The sequence below is a fragment of the Lissotriton vulgaris genome, chromosome 5 (genome assembly GCF_964263255.1).
Source record: "Lissotriton vulgaris chromosome 5, aLisVul1.2, whole genome shotgun sequence".
Lineage (NCBI taxonomy): Eukaryota > Metazoa > Chordata > Amphibia > Caudata > Salamandridae > Lissotriton > Lissotriton vulgaris.
Window position 1 is genome coordinate 1,136,145,754 of NC_141693.1, and position 22,136 is coordinate 1,136,167,889.

At 47.5% G+C, this 22,136-nt stretch overlaps 1 protein-coding gene across 11 annotated transcripts in view; it reads right to left on the minus strand.

The window, feature by feature from the left end:
- CCDC186 (coiled-coil domain containing 186) overlaps positions 1-22,136 on the minus strand; it is a 662,916-nt gene that overhangs the window by 466,973 nt on the left and 173,807 nt on the right. For all 11 annotated transcript variants that reach the window (XM_086922872.1, XM_086922870.1, XM_086922871.1 and 8 more), the window contains exon 7: positions 19,069-19,173. In XM_086922872.1, the coding sequence (XP_086778998.1) occupies positions 19,069-19,173 (105 nt within the window). The remainder of the gene's footprint in view (positions 1-19,068; positions 19,174-22,136) is intronic.

Sequence of the window (22,136 nt, forward strand, 5' to 3'; positions counted from 1 at the left end):
TGTGGATTCCACCAATGCAGAGAGTTGTACGCCCGACCGCTCACCAACACTAGGTCTGTTAGTTGCCCATGAGCCTGAGTCCACTGACGTGCTAGGCACTCCTGGAGCGGACGCATGTGTAACCTCGCGTGTGGGACAATGGAGATGCAGGAGGCCATCATGCCTATCAACTGCATGAACACCTTCGCCGGAAGCGAGTGCTGAGGTCTGAAACGTTGGATCAGCGCCTGAATACTGCCGATTCTCACTGAATTTGGCTGCGCAGTGGCTGCCAGAGTGTCTATCGTCGCGCCCAGATACTGCCGTATATGGGCGGGCTGGAGATGGGATTTTGGGTAGTTTAGTGAGAATCCCAGATCATGCAGGAGACGAATGGTGCGGGACACATGGTCGGCGCACTGTTGTTCTGACTTTGCCTGAATGAGCCAGTCGTCCAGATAGGGATAGACGTGGACGTTCTGGCGTCTTAGATGCGCCGCCACAGTCGCCAGGCACTTTGTGAAAACCCGTGGCGCTGTGGTGACCCCGAAAGGCAGAACCCTGAACTGGTAGTGCTGGTCTTGAATAGTGAATCTGAGGTACTTCCTGTGTGAAGGATGCAGGGGAATGTGAAAGTATGCATCCTTGAGATCCAGAGTAGCCAGGAAGTCCCCCTGCCGAAGCAGGGGGAGAACCTGCTGCAACGTGAGCATATGGAAGTGTTCTGACAGAATGTACCAGTTGAGGGGCCTGAGGTCCAGGATGGGCCTGAGGGATCCATCCTTTTTGGGGATTAGAAAGTACAGAGAGTAAACTCCTGTTCCCCTTTCTTGCAGAGGCACGAGCTCTATTGCCCCTTTTTGCAGCATGACTTTGACCTCCTGCTGCAACAAGTGCAAGTGCTCGCCGGACATAGGACGGTTTCTTGGAGGTATGTTTGGCGGAGTGGAAGTAAGTTCCAGACAGTAACCGTATTGGATGAGAGACTTGACCCACCTGTCCGTGGTGATGGATTTCCACGCCGGCAGGAACTGCTGGAGTCTCCCCCCGACCGGTGTTGTGTGGTCGGGGGGCAGTGACAAGGCGTCACTGTTTGTTGGTGGTGGAGGACCTGGAGCTGTTGTTTCCACGTCCTCTGCCTTTGACGTTGTTGCCCCTGTAGCCACCTCTACCCTTGTTGGTGTATGAGGTCTGGGTGTTGCTTTTATAGTACTGCGTGGATTGCGATGCCTGACCCCTTGAGGTGCCTCTGTTAGTGGAGCGGCGAAAGGAACCACCCCGAAACTGCTGGGACTGTAGGGCCCCCATAGACTTAGCAGTGTCCGTGTCTTTCTTCATTTTTTCAAGGGTTGCATCCACTTCAGGGCCAAACAGGTGGTCTGGATTAACTGTTTGATTTAAAATGGTTGTCTGAATGTCTGGTTTAAAACCTGATATTTAAGCCATGCATGCCTGCGCAGTAATACGCTAACGCTAGTGTTTATAGCCCTGGAGGCGGTATCGGCCACGTCCAGTGCGCACTTAATGGAAGCATTGGATATTAACTTCCCCTCCTGAATTAACATTTCAGCTCCCTCTTTGTACTGATCAGGTAAGTGCTGCAGAAGTGTTTCTAGGGTGTCATAGTGCGCCCTATCGTAGCGTGCAAGTAGGGCTTGCGTGTTTGAAATGCGCCAAATATTAGCTGCCTGCGCAGCAATACGTTTTCCTGAGGCTTCAAAGATTTTTGATTCTTTGTCTGGGGGAGGAGCATCACCCGTGGTCTGCGAGTTTGCCCGCTTGCGTGCGTTGGATACCACCAAAGAGTCCAGCGGCAAGTGTCCCTTGATGTACGTCGGATCAGTGGGCGCTGCCTTGTATTTTTTGTCAATACGAGGATTGATGACTCGCGCCCGGGTGGGCTCCCTGAAAACCTCAGGCGCGTGCTTCAGCACTCCCTTGAGCATAGGCAATGTCTTGACAGTCTTTTCAGCCACCGAAAAAGTGTCCAACAGAAAATCGACATCCACTGGGTCCGCATGGAGGTCGACATCATGATTGGCCGCAGCTCTCTCAATTAGAGCATTGAAGGCCGCAGAGTCCTCTGTTGGAGAAGTTTTTGCTGCAAAAAGCTGCGGTTCGTGTCCTGGCTGAGGGTCCTCAGGGTCGCCTCCAGCAGACCATGGTTCATTGACCTCCTCTGGATCCGAGTACGCTGGATACTTGTACTCCTCATCTCCGTCACCCTCCCCAGCGTTAGAGTGAGTTGGTGAGAGTTCAAGATTTTGTGGAGATGCAGGCTCCATAGGGGCAGAAGTACCCGCAGAGTCCAACTTCTTCTTGAGTGGAATACGAAAATGTTCTAATACTGGCTCCGGGGTGATTTTCCTTTTAAGGAGAGAGAGTTTGCCCGTGCTGGCATCGATGACAACCTCTCGACGCTCCTTGTCCACGAGTGGCTGTAGTCGAGGCTTCGGCACCACCAATGACGCTTTAGGCGTCGGCACCAGCTTCAAGGGCACCCCGGCCCCCTGCTTTGGAGCGAAAGCCTTCGGCGTTGTCTTCGGCGGCAGCGTGAAGTGGATCGGCGTCTGCGCCTTTGCCGGCTTTTGTGGAGGCTTCGGCACCCCATCCTTCGGTTCGGGAGCCAATGTTTCCTTCCGGATCCGTTGAAGGGACTCCGTGACCTTCTTGGTAAAGGACGGCGAGGGCTGGACCGGCTCGAGCGATTCTTCCGAGTCCGGAGTCGGGTCGGCGATCAAAGGCACGGTCTTCGGAGCCGACACCTCACCACCCTTGGCCTTGTCGACCGGATTCGGCGCTGCAAGAGCTTTGGGGTCGTCTTGACGCTTCTTCGATGCTTTTTTCGGGTCATCGACCTTCTTAGCGTCGACGCGGCTCTTCAGAGCGTCGACCATCTTCGGCGCCGACGCAGCCGCGTCGGGCGTCTTCGCCTTCGGCTTCGACACCGGGGTCTTTGGGTCGGCCATTTTGGCGTGGCTCTTGATCTCGGCGGCCATTTTGGATTTTTTAGGCGCTGAGGCCTCTGGAGCCTTTGGTCCCACCATTGCGACTTTCACTTTCGGTTTCGATACCGGTGGTGCGGACCCTGATGGCTTCACTTTCGGTTTCTGTACCGGGAGTGGCGCATCACCAATGTCCGTGGCCGAGCCCGGAGGCGGGGCCGTGGGACGAGTATTGAGGTCTTGGGTAAGGCCCGATGGCGATCCCTCGACCTGGGCCGTATAATGGGGATTGACCCCTAAGTCAGTCTGAGGATGCTCCTCCTCTGAGCTATCCTCCACGGTGGCAATGGCCCCGTCGTCGACCCCTACCTCCTCGACGACTTCCTCAAACTCCTCGTCTCCCGCGTTGTAGTTTTCATCTTCCGACGCCGGGTTGGAGTCTGAAACTTGTAGGACATCGTCGTCATCAACGTCTTCTTCAAAGATGTTGGCTGGCGGGGGCGCTGATAGCTGGGCCTGGAGTCTTGCGGCCCGACGAAGCTTGAGAGTCTTCTTACACCGGAACTTGGAGCAGGCCATACACCTGGCCTCATCGTGGTCCGGCGACAGACATTTGTTGCACACGGTGTGCATGTCGAGGTGTGAATACTTTGAGGTGCAAACCGGGCACCTTTTGAACGGAGTTCGTTCCATGTTGAAGTAGTCTGGAGCGTCGTGTAGGCCCGTCCGCGCCGACAGCACGCGGAAGGGCAGCAAGTGTTCGGAGTCTAGAATAAACAAACCCGAACGATGGACAATACCGACGCGAATCCTAAAGACCTTTTGGTCTCAAGTCAGGAAAGTTAAACAACTATCGATTCCGACAGAGGGAACCGAAACACATCCGAACCCAATGGCGGAAAAAAACAATCTGGGGATGGAGGCGATGCCCATGCGCACTGTAGTCCAGGGGAGGAGCCACCTATCTCGTGATACTTCGAAGACTCTTCCAGGACAACAATGTGCAATCATCCGGACCCAACACTAGGCGGCGATCTATGCACAGATATGAATTCAGCAGCCCACATGCCTCGAACATACTATATGAACAAGTACCAATTCTGGGGCATGAGTGCACGTGAGAATCAGGTACTCGCCAATCGGCGACCTCTCTGTGACTGCACTCTGAGTTTTCCGATTCGGGGGTCTCTCCTTGACTAGAGTCTGAGTCTGACCAGTCTCCCATCGCAGCACCTCAGTTGCATATGTCTGTCTGCTCTCTACTTCGGTCTTCCGCCTCCTCCTGGCCTCTGCTGTGTCTGCACTGTCTGTACGTCAGTGTCCGTCTCTCGGCCTCTTCCTCTGCTTATGAAGGGAAGGGGGTTGTTGTGTCAGGAATGCACCGATCGCCAGAGCCGTCCCCTGAAATCTGAAGTTTGCACCGTCCAAGGGCAGAAACCGGAAAAACAAGCATTGGCCACGCGCGTGGCTTGGAAGTAAAACAAGCTGGGCCAGGCGCGAAACTGAAAGCGCAGTGGGAGCGCACGTGACGCCGTTGCCGTGAGCGTGCACATATGCTGTCCCGGCGCAAGCTGAGGATCGCCGCCTGTGAAGACACGCCGAACCTGCTGCCGAGACTGACCGCTGCAGAGGGAGAGGGACACGCAGAAAGAGCCCGGTGAGTGGGGGGGGGGGGGGGGAGTGGGAGGGGATGTGTATGTGTGCGTGCGTGGGTTGGGGGGCTGCGGTGTGTATGCGCGCGTGTGCCTGCCTTCGGCTGGCCTCAGTAACGCTGTGTCTGAGCGCAGGCGTAGCGCGTCCACAGACCCTAAGCGGCTCGTGCACCGGTATGTTTCCCTTGGGAGGCAAAGTAACAACAATAGGTATCACTGGCGACTGCGTCGCCAATGTGCGAGACCTAAAAAGGGGGGGTCAACAGGGCCAAACAGATGACTCTTTCACACATGCTAACTATTTTTCCAGTTACCACTGGTCCAAGATAATGTATCTTTTTATGGTCAGGAACCTCTCCAAGATCAATTTGCTGGGTAGATAGTCGTCTACGTATCCTCTGGCCATTGGGATATCCTCTGGCCATTGGGATATGCAAGAAAGTTACCTCTTGCCTGACTTTGTTGCACTTTGTGCACCAACCCGGGCATCTGCAAAACCCTCTTATTTGCTGGCAGTTGATGGTTGATCTGTTGATAGTGAAATTAATCTGAGCATCATCAGCAAAAGATCGAAGAAGGAGTTTATGATTCTCAAGTAAGTGAAAACAAGGAGTCGAACTAAACAATGATCAGATCAGGAGAGAACTGTTACTCCTGCTCCTTTAGCACGTAAACATTACAAAATACACAGTTGTGGTAACTTTGCAAAATATCACAGTTGTGATATTCCAGGCTGGAATATCAGCGCTGCAAAAGGCTGCAAGTTGTAGCGTTTGATCAAGCAGAGTGTCTCTCAGGATATTTCCTAGTGAATGAGCATCTATCTCCTTCCACAACCTGTGCCTCCAGATTTGTGCTGATGATGCGCAACAATCAGGTGTTGACAGACGGATCCCCCTGGGTCACAGAGGACAACAGAGCCACCATTAAGCCCTTGTCCAGAACATCACCATCACAACCTAGGAAATTAAATAACCTTCTTGTCTGACAGACCACGGTCCCGGAAAGAACCAGTCTGCAAACATGCAGTCTGCAAATGTAGAAGGTACTTTGTTTGTGACAGAATAGGTCATGTTGGCAGGGAGCTAGACTGAACGTAGTAACCTTAGGACAGGGTTCTTCAAACTGTGGGGCGCGCCCCTCTGGGGGGGCGCGGCACCATCCCAGGGGGGGCGCGAGCTCCACTCTGATCTTCCCTTTATGCCCGTTCCTTTGTCTGGGTGATTCTCCCAGGAGGGGGCCAATTCATGGAGTCGACAGCTTCGGCTGCAGTGCAGGCAAGGAGTCTCCTCTGCTAAAAACGAAAGCAAACAAACAGACAAGCTTTCAGCTTTAGCAGAGGAGACCCCTTGCCTCCCACTGCAGCTGAAGCTGTCGACTCCGTGAATTGGCCCCCTCCATAGCTGCCAAGGTTTCAGATCAGTGCATGTGACATTTTCACAATATTAGTGCAATTATGAGTGACATTTGAGCCATTAGGAGTGACACTTTCTCAAAAGTAAAATAAAGCATTAAAGATGAAGCATATAATTAATCAGAATATACACTCATTTCGACAACGAGAAACTTTAAAAGGGTCTTCAAATAACTGCACAGCACTGGAAAAGAAAGTACACCACTAACCTGGTACACTACTCGGGTGGGGGTGGCAACTGGTAACTAGTTTACTTTCAAAATATTTTGGTATTCAGATCTTCGGCCAGGCACCCGCAGGGCTGCGCGTGACTCTGCACTTAGGATGCCTTGAACCACCCTCCACAGCAATCATTCTTGGTTTAATGCCGCCGGTACTCAGTTACTTCAGGCAGCGTGTCCCGAGTCCTCTCCAGGCAGCCGCTGCAATGAATCGGATGGCCCTTACCTTTAGTGTGGAGGGTCATGACTCCGACTACGCCCTGCACTGCCCTCTCCCCACTGGGCTCAGTTGCTGCTATATTGAACTGTCGGCCCCTAACTAGACGGATCCCTTTTGGCGATTTCTGTATTGTATGTCCACTGATGAGGCTTTCTTAACGTGAAATAACACAAGTAATTAGAATGGCAGTACTGGCGGCGAGCTTGCGCTATTAATAACATTTAAAGCTACTTTTTAAGAAGAGAGCGATACCTCAGTAAGGCACAACTTACTTATTTATTTATTTATTTATTTTGAAAGTTTTATATAGCGCGAACAAGATCTTTGCAGATATCAGAGCGCTTTACAGGACAAGGGGGTGATAGAGTAATAGAATGTAATAGTTGAGGTAGTTAGGTACAAGGTGCAGAGTTACATAGGTAGGTCAAAAATACATGAGGTAGGTCACAGGTGAGGTAGTGTCGGTACAAGGTGCATAGTCAAACAGTTGCGCCAATAATATAAAAGTGCAAAAATAAGGAGCATATACTTGTTTAAGCGTGCTTAAAATGCTTTTGGAGATAGCAGAAAGGTAGGCATAGTTGAGGTAGGTGAGTGCAGGGTGTATAGACTTAGCAAGGTGACTGGATGTGCGGCAATTGTACAGGTCGCTGCTCCGTGTGTGGCCCAGCAGCAGCTGTATAGGAGGGGCTGGTGTGCTGGGCTGCTGAGGGACAACTCCAGCCGCAACGGGCCATCCAGGATTGAGCTGATACCGCCGGTCGGGTCCTTAGTGTCCATGGCATGAGAGAGGTGATGGATGGATTGATGTATTGATGGGTGAATGAATGAATGGATGGATGGATGGATGGATGAGTAAAGGGGTGGATGTGGGGATGGATGGGTGATTGAGGAGTGTGGATGGACGGGGGGATGGATGGAGGAGTGAAGGGGTGGGTGAGAGGTCAATGGATGGATTCATGAGTGGATGCGTGGATGGATGAGCAGGTGGATGGGTGAAGGGTGGATGGAGGGATGGGTGGCTGGGTGAGGGGGGAATGGAGAGAGAGGGGGAGGATGGATTAATGAGTGAGGACATGGATGAATGATTGGCAGAGTGGATGGGCAGGTGTGTGCATGGATGGGTGAGGAGAGGAGCATGGAGATGGATGGGTCAGTGCATGCATGAGTGGGGGAGGGTGGAGAGCGGGAGGGATGGATGGGTGGGTGGATGGATGAGTGGGGGGTTGAGTGGGTGGACGGATGAGTGACTGGGTGGATGGATGAGTGGGTGGGGGGATGGCTGGATGGGTGAGAGGGTGGGTGGTTGGATGGATGAGTGGATGGATGGGTGGAGGAGTGGATGGATGGTTGGAAGAGTGGATGGATGAATGGAGGAGTGGATGGATGAGTGGGAGGATAGCTTGGGTGAAGGGGTGAGTGGTTGGATGGATGAGTGGGTGGATGGATGGGTGGAAGAGTGGATGGATTGGGTGAAGGGATGGATGATGGATGGATGGGTGAGGGGGTGGATGGAGGGATGGATGGGTGAGATGATGGATGGAGGGATGGATGGTGGATGGGTTTGCAAGTGGTTGAAGGGGTTTGGATGTGAATGGGGCACAGATGGAGGGACGGAATGAATGGTGGGGGAGTTGGTGGATGACAAGGTGTACATGATGGATGGGGAGGGTTGTGATGACTTCCTTTGCCTTGGAGGATTGTGTTTTGAGCTGTGTGGTACGCCTCTGTCGTTTTGCCACACCCACTCACAGGCCTGCAGTTTACTAGGCACTCTTGTTGTGTTGAGCATTGTTTGCCGGATATGGCCCGTGGTGTGCGCGTTGCAGTCGATCATGTGGTGTGCCGGATTCCCGAGGTTTCGGTCGGGTGGTGGGGGGGCCCAACATCTGGGGGAATTCAGCTGGGGGGGGCTTAACCTGGAAAAGTTTGAATACCTCTGCCTTAGGATAACGTTATGTTCCCCTCTGTGCCGATCTATTCAGCTGAGCCTACCTCATTGTGCTTTGTTTAGTATTCTCTGCATAGTCCTTTCTTTCTGTTCTGGTTTTCAGCCTCTCACCTACCCTCAGCAGGTGCTGTCAAGGCCAGAAAACAAGAAAACAACTGCCACGCGGCTCAATTACCGCATTTCAGCGACTACCACCGACAATGCGAGCTGTCAGCCGCTTCGGAGGCCGGGGAACGTGCTTTAGTCATCCATTCTGCCTCGCCTGTGCACAATGCGCCCTTCGTTCATCCATCAGGCCCTCGTGTTTGCCCAATGTACAGACACCTGGAGATAATACCGGGGATTTAACTCGCGACGTCGCGAGCAGAGTTGAATTTAATGCACCAGCAATTTCCAAATCCTGGGAAATACCTATAAAATTCTTCTGCTGGCATTGTTTGCTTTTACAGGTATATTAAACTGTCAAATCAGTGCACATTTGCAAAATGATCTGAGAATATTGATATCATAATAGCGTTTTTCTCTTATATGCATCTCCAGCTTCACTAAAGTCTCTCGGCTCACAAATGCATAAGCAATTCTCAGGTCCGGTGAAATACTAAAACAAGCAGGACAAGTACAAGCGCTCGGCAGCAAGGGGAGGGGAGAGAGGAGGTGGCCTGCAGGAGCGAGCACCAATGCGCGATAATTGATACCATATGGTGCCAGCTGCTCGCTCCCGTAAGGGAATCGGCAACCGTGCACGCGTTGCCATTGAAGGCAATGGAATGCATGCACGTTTTTGGCTGAAAAGCCAAAGCCATTCCAAAAGGTCTTTTGCCTCTGCAGCGCATGTGCGCTGTTAGGCGAGACCTAAAAATCAGACAAGGTGGAGGCGCTAATAGAAGTCTGCAATGGGCGGAAAGCTCCTTTTAAAAAACCAAAGAATTCCCCTAAAGTACACATTAGGAACGTAAGCATAATTCAACTGTACTTGGCCTGTACTCCTCAGCCATAAACGGAAGTGAGGTATCGGCCATGTGGACAAGTTAGAAGGCAGACAAGAAGAGGGACACTGCAGTGAACCTATGGCAAGCAGGAGGCGGGAAATAGCAGCTAGTATTGAAAACAGCTGGTCTTGCAGCGCATGTGCACTGTAAGCTCGACCTAAAAAGTACAGGTACATAGTAGGCCTCTGCTTACCGTTTCTACCAACATAAAAACTGATAAATTATACATATGCACAATGAAATGCAGAAGAAATACAATAAATGCTTTTGCTTTCCTAAATGTACGAGCAGAGCAAATGAATAAAGGCAGCATAAGCCTCCCAAGAATCTGCAAAAAATGGAAAAAGATAAAAGACAAAGGGGTGGCAGGAGAACGTTGGTAACTTCCCTAAAACAGCAAAAAAAATGAACTGAAAAAAGTGCATTACTGAGGAACAGTCAGTTGAATTCAAATTATCTAGTTATAAGGTTTTGGTATTTTTAAGTCAATTTTGATATTTAAGCACTGTGACTATCTTAAAAAAACAAAAAACAAGGTGAAAGCAGGAAAAGGGAAATCAAAATATAAGTAACATAAAAGCATCGACTGTTGGGAAACACTAAACAAAAGAGGTAAAGACAGATATTAAACTACTTGCAAGAGAAAAAGTCATCAATTTTTCCAAGTTTGACAGTACAAAAGAAGGTAATCAACTATCCTTAGTTGCAATGGATGAGCGAAGTACTTCCGGGCCTGGACTGGCACAGGGTGTTCCTATGAACAATGCTACTCAGTTCGACTGCATGCATGGTATTAGTCTAAAGTTTCAGTTGTACGTGACACATAAGTCCAACGTGGTGAACAGCCATGCAGTGTCCCAGCATCATAATGGAGCAAGGACAAGAAAATGAGCTTGGGAAGTCTGAAGATAAGAAACAAACTTTGACTGACAAAATCCTCAAGGACAGAATCACACACTTGTGCCAATATGTTGCTCCCCGCTTGAAAAAAAAACAGTATAACCAGCCACGGCAAAAGTAAGTTGTGAAGAATACATGTGATGGGGCAGCAGTGGCTGCCGAGGAGTTCTTCTACGAGTTCTTATTCCTGGTGGTCGAAGTCAAGCCGCAGCACCCATGGGCGACTGACACCGCAGGTCACAGGTGCTTCAGGCACGCTGCCATCAATGGCATCATTGACTTTCCCAAGCTCCACCTGCCACCAGGACCGAGATGTATTAAGCTTCTCAGAGCAGATTTCATACAGCTTGTTCCGTGGCATCACTGTCTGTAGCCTAGCCGCCCCTCACCCAGTAGATTTACAAGGATGTTATGGCTCATGGTGCAAACAAAGAAAATGGCCCCTCTAACTGCTGCTGGGGTAGTAAAACACGGCAATTGCCAGTTCGGTGTGCCTCTCAAGAATCTAGCCCCTGCACCACCGTACCTGCTGCACGGATGGTAGCTATGCCCCTGCCCTTACTATGTAGTGAGACAGTAAACGAGCTTTGTAACCCAGCAAAAAACAGCGGTACTGGCAGCCTGTTAAAGTGCGTCCATTTGCTAAACAAGCCTTCCACCACTGATGTCACAGAGACAGCACCTCCACCCACAGACACGTTTCTACTGGGTATCTTAAATGGTGCACAGAGAAGGCAATGAATGAGGTACAGGTACTAGAAAAGAAACACGTTTCTGTAAAGTTCACCAGTAGCTGTTTGTGCAGCCTCTAGGCTTCTAGAAAAAGGTTACAACGTACCTTAATTTGACAAACAGTCTGTGTAGAGCTGGAAAGTAAAATGAAGACTCGTATCCTTTTCAATCACAATAATTTGCTAATTTTAACCATGAAATGCTGTGTTGACCCTGGGGGTGCAGAACTGTGGCAGTCATGTTCGAATGGTACAGGCTGTTTAGAAAGGGGAAGCGTTTCAGGTGTGCAAGGAAGAAACACCCATCGATGCAACTTTTTGAACTGCTGACACATTAATGATGTAATTGACTGCTGTGTCAGTCTATCACAGCACTGTGCAAACCAAGCTCTCCCCCAAGACCTATCTGCCAATGTATACAGACGCCCGCCCCATCGGGAGGATGAAACATGATAAAAATACAATTACAAAACAATTGCCAAGCGCACACAGGTCCTTTGGCTGCCATTCTGCACCTGCTGCTAAGGGCTGGGGTCAGCGTCTAATGCTGCCGTCCATTTGGGGGTGACTCGGCAAACACATAGCTGTGAGCATGGCAGACGGCTAGCAGCTGCGCACTCGTCAAATCCCCATGCACACATCTCTCTCAAACGACTTCATTTCAATTCGCGCATAAGCATAGGCACATGACACAGCTGCACAAGGAGTGTATTCCAATACTGAGCCTGCATGACACCAACCCACTTCAAAGAGACCACACTGTAATTCAACACTCTTCCAAAGCAAGCACACCCCATGGTGTAGCATGCTACCCATCCGTCAATGCATACTGATGCCTTATTTGGAGCATGAAACAGGATTACAATGCAAAGTGTTCCGCACACAGGTCCTTGCATCTAAACGGCAGCCATTCTGGGTCTGCTGCAGGAAGGAATAAGATAGGAGCACTTTAAAATACCGATGGAAAGTAAGGCCGATCACAACCCTGAACCAGTGAATAAAAGTACTGAGGCATTGGCATACAGATGTAGTAGTAACGTACACTCTAATCTAAATCAACGCACAACTGCACTAGTGTGGCTCCTCAAACTCCAGCCCACTCTCACACTGGAAAGCAACAGAGTACATATGAGAAGAGTGGGCTTCTCTCCCACAACATGGGGCTTGGGCACGTCTCTCAGTCTTCAACTTCAGTTGGGCTTTGGCTCCAGCCAAGGAAGCTGGTGTGTGTCAGGTGAGAAAGGACCATTGTAAACACACAGGGGACGCTCGGCACCCACATCACGTAAATAAATGAGTTGACCTTTCAGATTACGTTTCCATGCTCGCTGTCAGCACACAATAAGAACGTGAGAAGGAGGCTCAGGGCTACAATTGGCATTCATCTGCAGGCTTCAAGGACCGCACACAATGCCACAGGACGTCCTCTTTGTACACTTAACTCTTCAAGGGTAGTGATAGAACCAGTTAAGTCGCCACTTACTTTTAACGTCATCCTGTTGGGTGTTTCATTACTTATGGCCAAGATTAATGCTCCTACATAAATTGTTAAATCTTGTGTTGCCTGCTCTGATTTCGGTTGCTCTTTGTCCTGTCCAGTAACACGATTTGTCAACAACAAAAATAAATATATATATGTGTGTGTTATTTGTATTATTTTCTCTGTGTACTACTTGAATTGCTTTACCCAATACCCCTCTTGATAATGTGCAAATCTAATCTGTGATTTCCTTGGTGCTATAGGAAGCTTGCTACTGTGGCTGTTATTTCATGACACATGATGGTATTCCACCTTCAATACTGAGGCCTAGGTATGTCGCTAAACCTATGAAGCGTCCGTTGCCCATGGAGTTACTCTGGACGGTTCTGATGTTTACAATTCAAGATGGTGATAGGTCAGCATTTTTCATTTCCCCAAACTGCCTCTACCAAGTATATTTAGTCATCACATAATAACTTAGGGCTGAGAATCTGTTTGAAAGAATGAAACTGAGAAACTGATATAAAATGCATGACTGACGTGAGATGTAGGAAGCTGACTTTTAATGTGGAGGGCCAATGTAGGAGCAGACCATGCAAAATGCCCAAACGACCTTTACAGGAGCTTACATTAATAATCACATGTGCTCTATTTGTGGTAGTGTGGTCGAGGAGCTTAGGCTTATGAGAGGGGAGAATTAAGCATTTGTTACACACAGAGAAAAATGAGACACACACTCAGGACAAATTAGACAACTTAAAAACATAGATATTTACATATTTTAGACACCAAGATCATCAGAATCAGATAAGTGCTATCAGAATTAGGAATTTTACAAGATAACAGTAAAATACTCAAATTATGGATTTTGAGGTATGAGCCTCGAACACAGTAATGTTATCCCAATGGGAGTAAAGACATATACAGTACTCTCAGCCTGTGTACAGGGATACCCTTTTGGACTTAAGATGCTCGGTGGCCAAGGCCTACAAAATCACAAGTAGTTTGGGTTTACCTGCCCTGTTGGGTCCGGGTGCAGAGCTGCTGCACGGGTTAGTAGCCTCGAGCCATACGCCTTTGAAGTCAATGGTACTTGTAACAAAAAGGTTGCAAGTGGAGACAAGTCTGGCCGAACCCAAGGGGAAGCTTGGCTCGTGAGGGTCTCTGGAGCAAGGGGACGCAGTCGGTTCCCGTGAACTCGGGCTGTGGGACTCCGGTGCAGAAATTCTTGGCTAGCTGGCTGGCCACTTGAGTTTTGGCCTCTCACGGTTGTCGTCAGTTATGCAGAGGAGGGGAAGCCACTTGTGTTTTAGGTTTTCACAGTTGTTGTCAGTTATGCAGAGGTGGGGAAAACAGGACAGCTGGGCCACTCTCATCATGAGTCTCACTATCCTTAAAGTCCCTCGACATGCAGGACGGTCTCCCTCGGTGGTGGTGGTGCCCAAAATGGACACAAATAAGCTTTGGTTGATGCAGGTAGTCAGGTATCTAGGGTATTGGTGCAAGGAGGCTACTGGAAGGTCTAGCATCTCGAAACTCGGTGGACAGATGGTGCTGACCTCCTAGAGCCACAAAGACCTCCTCTTGACTTGCAGGTCCCTTGGTGGGCCCTAAGGCCAACAGCGCGGTGTACTGGACGGATATGGTCGATGTCTGCAGACTTAGGGGGATGGCTCCTCCACCCCAAGGTAGATGCTAGATGGTTGGCAAAGTGCTGGACAGTCCTCCAAGTGTTAGGGAGGATGCCCAGCTTTTGGACAAGTCGGGTCTTTGCAACTGTCAAGGTACCAGCAGCCAGGCAAGGTTTGGCGCCAATTTCGAAGCATGTCCTCTGATCTTGTGATGTTGACTCTTCTTTGCCCTTTTTCTGTTCCCAGGTAGGCAAATCTAATTGTCTGGGGTTGAAGGGAACCCTAAATGCTGAATTTAGGGTAGTTTAGGTTAGTAGCCAATTGGCTACCTACCCCTGGGCACTAAACACCACGTATATGACCACTTCCTGTGAGAAGTGGGTATTATCCTTACGCAGAGTTCCTAGTTTCACCAAACCCTTCTTGGACTGTCCACTTAAGGTGGCTCACCTTAGTCGGTGTGCCCAGCCTTCAAGTATGACATGCCTTCTGACTAGCTAATTTCCCCCCTGCTCTGGTGCCAAATGGGCCCCAGGGCAGGGGGTAGAGTTCCCCAGGTCTGGGGGTAAGCGGGCTCGCATTTCAAAGGCGGCAGATGCTTTGAAGCCTCTGCCCTTGATATGCTTAATCCCTAGCCATTTTGCTGGCGGAGGTGTGAACACCTTCCACCAGAGCAGGCATTGTTTCTGACCTCTGTGAGCGTGCTCGCACCTATAGGGGGTCAGAAACTTCTCTGTGGTGGAAGGCTGGACATTACCATTCGGACGACACACTAGAGGACTAATGTGTACCCAGAGGGCACCTTGGAGTTGCCCCCTATAAACCTATCACAATAAATCTGATACTGATATCAGTATAGTTTTATTGAAAAGAGGTGTTTAATACCAAACACAGTGATTTTCAGTGGGGGATTTTTTCTAGTTCGGTAACTCATAATGACCAGTGCCCAGTACATACCTTTAACGTGGCCTCCTGATCACTTGCAATGTCTTAGTACTGGAACTAGACATCACAGGGGCATATCTGCTCATGCAAATGTGCCCTGACAAGTAATATATTGCACCCTGCCTTATGGTTCTTATGCCTGCGGTAGGGGTGACTTACAAATAGTATATGCAGTGTGCATGGCACACATGGAGTGTTCAATATTGTGTAATTAGCATGGCTTCCGCGGGTCGCAGCTGGCAGCCGCGAGTGGACCATAACAATGTTTCCATGGAGGTGCCCTCCAGAACTCTTCCCCCCCGCGCATGCCTCATCCCCAAACTGCAGTAATATGCGAAACAGTGCACCCCAGTTTTATACCCCAAGTTTGTTTAAGTTTGTATTATTGCTGGCATATCACCACCCCTACGATATAGTGCTAGCAGGGAGAGCACACTTCACATCCCAGCGTACACCACAGGTTGCCTCGCTTGAGTGCTGACATTACCCCACTACTTGTCCCTTAGACCCATCATCGCCTCTGAGGATTACGCAAGAGATTATAGACCACGATGTTACCTACCCTCATGCCAAGATGCAAAATGAATGTGAGATTTCTCGTGTCTACCAATGCCATTGTCACTATGTGATGTACGTAAGTACAGAAAATGCCAATAAAAATATTTTACAAATAAAATAAAAATTCAGCATGGCTTTCACCATTTCAGGCACCCTGCAATGGCAGCCTGCATGCAATTTTTGTGGTGGGTCCCTTTGGGTGGCATAATACATGCTGCAGCCCAGAGGGAGCCTCTTTGGGGCATAATCTGTCCCAAGAGCGAATACGCTACACAGACACATGAGTAAAACGGTCATCCAAACACAGCTGAGCTTTGCCACTGTCCTGCAAATGAATGCTACCACTAAACTGGATGGATGGTGAAGCAACATGAGATTAAATCGATGGCCTTTATATAAATGGATTTCAACACGCTTTTAGGAACAGAGACTACTTACGCCAAATGAAACATTACTTTTTCACTAATCTTTGTATTCTAATTAAGCACATTACTTCAACACTATAATAAAAAAATATATCTTTGAGAAATAATGAATAATTTTGCTAATTTCAAGAAAACTTCCACTTTCCGAAGGTTGCTCAACAATGATTAGGATCAGGAACATAGTCCGGTCCAGGATGGCTCCTTCCAACCGTATACTTGGGTACCTGCACAAAGGGAGCTGTTCCTCTGCAGTCATTTGTCCACGGTGATAGCATCATAATTACTCTCATCCAGAAGGAAAAAAATGCCTCTTCTACCAGTGTGAGAGCTGCAGGTACAGACTGCTACAAGAACTGTGAGTGAGCAAACTTTACAGGTGATGGTAAAGATCCCCCATAGAAGACGGTCTGAGAGCACAGCTCCCAAAGCATGGTTGTCCTGCAAACCTGCTTAAAGTTGTTGATGTGCATGAAGGGTAACATCAGCAGCAAACGGTAGGAAGATGCAGTTCGGTAACCAGACAAAGACCATCACATCTAGTAATGTTTTGATATCTTTTTCCTTAGATTTATTGGCGAGTAAGCCAGTCACAACTTTAACGTTTAGCAAAAAATACATTTGTGCATGTACTATAAAATATGATGTTAAGCTGTAATAAAAAAACGCTAACATGAACAAAATAATAACTGTTCGACAAGTATGTTTGAAGCAAGCATGCATTAGATAAAGGAAATTCCGTAGCCTGCAGAGTTCCTGTATTTGGCGGGCGGGTTGGAGGGGATGTGGTCAGGGGGGTGGGGGGGGGGGGTTATGGTGGAGGCAAAATACCATTGTATGTGGGAATGAACAGAACTGTCTATGAAGCGCGACGATAAAATTACATTTATATGTGTTATTTTTCACGAGATTCAATTTAGCTGCTATTAGTACTCAATGAGGATTAAATGAATAATATAAAAAGAAATAAAAACTTAAGTGGCTGCAGCATTTTCTCTTTTATATCAATGTACATTCCCTCAATGGACCTAAAGCCAGCAGGTACATGTTGCCAATCTAACACAAATAAGATTAGTCCGGCGGCTATCATACCACCTTTAAAAACAAGCATTGAAAATGTAATAGGTCTCGCCTTTTATTAAGTTAAAGCCATTTGTTTTGCTAATTGTATTGCATAGCAAAGAAAATGGCTTTAATTTAATTAAAGGCAAGACCTATTGCATTTTCAATGCTCGTTTACTCTCCTTTTACGGCGGACTTGTACCAGAGTACTGCATGTGCACATCTGTCATTTTAACAGAAGATGATTGAGTTTGAGCCCGAGAAGCATGTAGATATAAAAAAGTAGAGGAAGGACCACCCCGTACACCCACCCTGAATTGCACTTTTGGTAGGGGTGAAACTGATTATTTGACTCCTATCTGCTGCTCCAGTTATGAGGAAATGACGTAGTAAACTTAAGGGACATCCCTGATAACACAATCAATTTCTGAAGCTTTTGTCCATCCAGATCACCTCTATCATAAGGTAAAATGGATCACTTTATGATAGAGTGCCCAAAGACCAAGAACAATCAGGACCACTTGACGGCTGATGGGTGACAATGAGGTCTTCTATGATATTTTCCAAACGCAGAGTCTACACCTTGAGACGGTCTGTAGCCTGACAGTCAAATGTTCCAAATGATGTTGTGGTCAACATATTCTTGCAACTGCCTGTGAAGTTGCTTTCCAAGATTCTGCTTGAATATGCAAGCTTTGAACCAGATTGATCTCTGGGCAACACTTAGGGGTCTCACTGAGGTGTATGTAACAAGGAGGTGATGACTGTTTCAAAGAGTCAGAACTGTACTACTGCCGAGGCAAGCATTACCCCTGCTTCAAATGTCAGCTGTTAGGATTGAAAGAAATGTCTTCATGGTTGAGGCGGGTATGGTTCGGCTAAGAGGCTGGTGGCGTCACTTTTATTGGCAAGATTTGTCACTTCTTTCCATGTCATGGGATTAAAAGTGACAATATGGAGTGGTAGAGTGAGGGGCAGGGGGTTTAATAGCTCGGTAAGGTTGCTCCGATGTGTTGTGAGTGATGGATCAAATGGAGAGTTTTGCAGCGCTCAGGATTTGATATTTCTGGGAAAATGTTAAACATTTTCTTTCTTTGGTTCAAGGTCTCGTGGCACCATGTCATCCCAGAAAAACAACAACATACATCACATACACTGTTTTATATGGTGTCTGCCACATCCCGACCGGCTGAGACTCTATTACTCATGGTTCATGTGTGACACGGCGTCGGGGCGGCTGCACATGCTTGAGAGAGGCTGGCAGGGCCAGGGATCCTGTGAGATGCGCGCCGGCTCTGCTCCCCTCAGCTGTAAACATTCGCCAGCTGACCGCGAGTGAAGTCATCACGCAGCATGCAGATGAATAGGCGGGGCTACTGCAGTCCTATTCCTATCGTCTGACTTGAACTACAAGATCACAACATGCATGACCGCGCAAAAGTGAAAGCGATCGCGCCAAGGCCACGCTATTTAAAAACACGCCGCCATGCGCACACGCGTGTGCGACAGGAAGCTATGACAACAAAATGGTGTGGGACTGTCCACTGTCCCACGGACACGCGCATGCGGTCTGCATTGGACAGATGGCGAGAGCAGCCACCTTTGTCCATGCAGACGTGTGCATGAGCCCACGGGGAGAATCAATGGCAAAAAGGTCCTCTCTGGCGAGAGTAGCGCATGCGCTGCTTTCGCCAGGCGAGCCCTAATGAAGGAAAGAAAAAAGCTGTGGAGACTTAGCACATTCACCAGCATCACTCAAACACACCTTTCAGATAATCTTCTTATTATTTACTGTCTTGCAGTGTACATCCAGAACATGTACACATCTTCCACTTCCCCTATTTGTTACAACACTTTATTACAGATAAGAAGCGATGAAAGAACCAAAAGCGTTTGCACACAAAGTACAGCATTTTGTGCGTTTTATGCAGAAAGTTACTCTTGCTCAAATAGAGAGGCACACAATACCTGATATGTTTTAATTATTTCCTGGCAATTCCTTCGTATCTGCTCTGTTTCTTCTTTTGCTTGAGTTAACTTGATTGTTGTGTCTTTTAGTTTATCTATGTTTTCCTGAACAGGAAAGGAATATAAAATACATATATAATGGTTATCATTGAATTATAATCAAAATTTACTCATGCAATTCATTTGATACAATCAATATTGATTTCGCAAACCATAATGACTATTTATGTGTGAGATTGTTTCTATGGGGCAGCAACCTTAAATGGTCAATGGCTAAAACAACATGAAGCCAATCAACATTCTCTTAAAGGCCCAAGTCATCAAAACCACTGTCTAACTATAAAAAAAGCATAAGAAATTCACTGGTTGTTTCTTAATGTGATCAAGGATAATGCAATCATTAACTAGCAGCAATGTGTTATTTAAAGAACCCACACATGTACAAGTTGTGGTGAAGGGATCCATATTCCAAAGATCTTATGCACTAAGGTAACCTTATAACACTAACCTCTGAGATCATGATGCAAGTGTTTATCACTTGTCAATGAACTGATTGCCTTGAGGATCCATACCGTACCAATTTTTCAGAGGTATGAAATCTGTGATATCCACATGTTAGTTTATCACTGCTTCTATAAATGAAAGTGTAATTTTTAGAATTCACAGGTGAAGGGGTGTCCTCACTGTTGAAGAAGTCATCATTGGAACAAGCCAGGTATTAGAATTTTCATCTAATCTCTATTGTGCTGATGCTAGGAAAGTATGTAAGAAGATTATTGGAGCTTAGTAGGTCCACACTGACTTGGTCACATCCACAAAGGGGGGCAGGGCCAACACCCTGCTATCGTTAGATCTATTAGCAAGGTTGGATACTAAAAACCAAATCCTCCTTGATTACCCAAGTCAAAACTAATGTAAGTACTTCCTGAATATACCAAAGCTAACTTGGTCCTGGAGGCAGTCAAGAGTAAGAAAAATATCATATGGACAGGAAAGGCCCCATGTGCAAGGAAAAGGAATGTCCTGGATATGAGGCCAAAGACCAGATAACACAACATTAGTTATAGAAATACATATACCCAGGAAAGTACTGACTGGCCTATCAAAGTAAAACAGAAACATTTCAATGTTCTAATGAATTGAAAACGTTCCTGGACAGTGCCACAGAGCAAGAAGCTAGAGCAGCAATCATACCAACCAGATTAACCCAGGATGGTGGCATACTTCTTTTAATATATAATAGCCTGGGAAAAAAGTCTCAAGAACATATCCTCAAAGAACTTAAAATAAACAAATATGCCTGATCGATGGACTGCTCTTGACCACTCTCTATGTTAAACGTAGATCATAAAATACTGAGTAAAGTCCTGGCAAGTAGGCTGTACCCCCTCATCGGGACTTTAATTCATGCGGATCTGAAGGGTTTCATCCCTCTTCGACACACGTCCCTTCATATACGCTGATTGTTCAGGGTGTCACAGGTGACTGCCCTGGAATACCCCGCTTCCACTGTAGTTCTTTCCATCGATCTACACAAGGCCTTTGACACAGTACACTGACCGTACCTCGTGGCCATGAGACGTATGAATCTCGGGGAACTGTGGACACAGCGGGAGGCACTTAGTATGCGGGGGAGCAAGCTAGGGTACGTAAGGGACACCTGAATTTCATCCCTCCTCGACACACATCCCTTCATATACGCTGATTGCTCAGGGTGCCGTAGGAGACTGCCCTGGAATACCCTGCTTCCACTGTAGTTCTTTCCATCGATCTACACAAGTCCTTTGACACAGTACACTGACCGTACCTCATGGCCATGAGACGTATGAATCTCGGGGAACTGTGGACACGGCGGGAGGCACTTAGTATGCAGGGGCACAAGCTAGGGTACGTAAGGGACACCTGAATTTAGACCAGATTAAGATAGGACGAGGCACTATCACCCATATTATTTGCTCTTGCTATCGATCCCTTCGTCGCCATTATCCGTGCACAAGGCCTGATATGAGTTATCCTGTTAAGAGAGCGAGAGCACTGCATCTCGCTCTAAGCGGATGAAATGTTACTGTAACTACACGATGCAGACACAGAACTACACAGGGGAATGCAAATGCTAGACGACCTAGAGGCGGTTTAGGGACTGTCTACGAATTTGAGCAAAACTGGTGCTTTACCTGTATATCCTACTATGCAAACACCCTGAAAACAGCAGTAGCTGAACGGAGTATTTCCTAGGAGCCTATGATGCTCAAATATTTGGGTGTAAAAATATATTACTCGGATGGGGACGTCCGTGACGGTAACAAGGGGGCAGCACTGTGGTTGCTGACAGCCACTGTGAAATTCTGGCGCACACTGTACCTCCCCCTAATGGCAAGAGATGCACTGACTAAAATAGTCAAATCAAATCAAATCAAAAATACTTTATTCGGTAGTTCGTTTGATAGGAACACCATAAAAGTTCATGAAATACAGTTTACAAGGTTAATCATGTAATAAAATCACAATTTTAAAATGCTAAAAACAATTTAAAAAAGAATTAGTTTAAAAGGACAACTCAGATAAAAAACAGCAAAATGTGACATACAATTTATCATTCGTCTGAGAACCTGACGTTTTGTACGCCTTCTTAATGTCGCTCATGGTCAAGACAATTCATAGGTTGCGACAATGTTGAATACAAAATTTGAGAAAACATACAGTTGCTTTGGCGTATTTTTCATTTTCTAAATATTGGAGTGCCAAAAATGCAGGGCGGCATTGGCGAAGCCCCCAAAATTTTAGAATGGGGAGTAACCAACGTCTACGGGGTTCTGCACAGCATTTGCAAAATAAAATAGTGTGTATGGTTGATTGTGTAGATACCAAATCACACGGACAACGTGACCGTGTTGACGCCCAGTCATTTTGGATTGGGAAGGAGACTAACAAATGGAACATGTCAAGCCTTAAGCGAGTTAACAGCATTTTTTCGTATTGGGTTAAACTAAAAGACAGATAGGGTTCCGATGCAAAGACAGTCTGCACTAGTATGGCTTGTTGTACAGATTGTTTGTGGATCTCTGTTA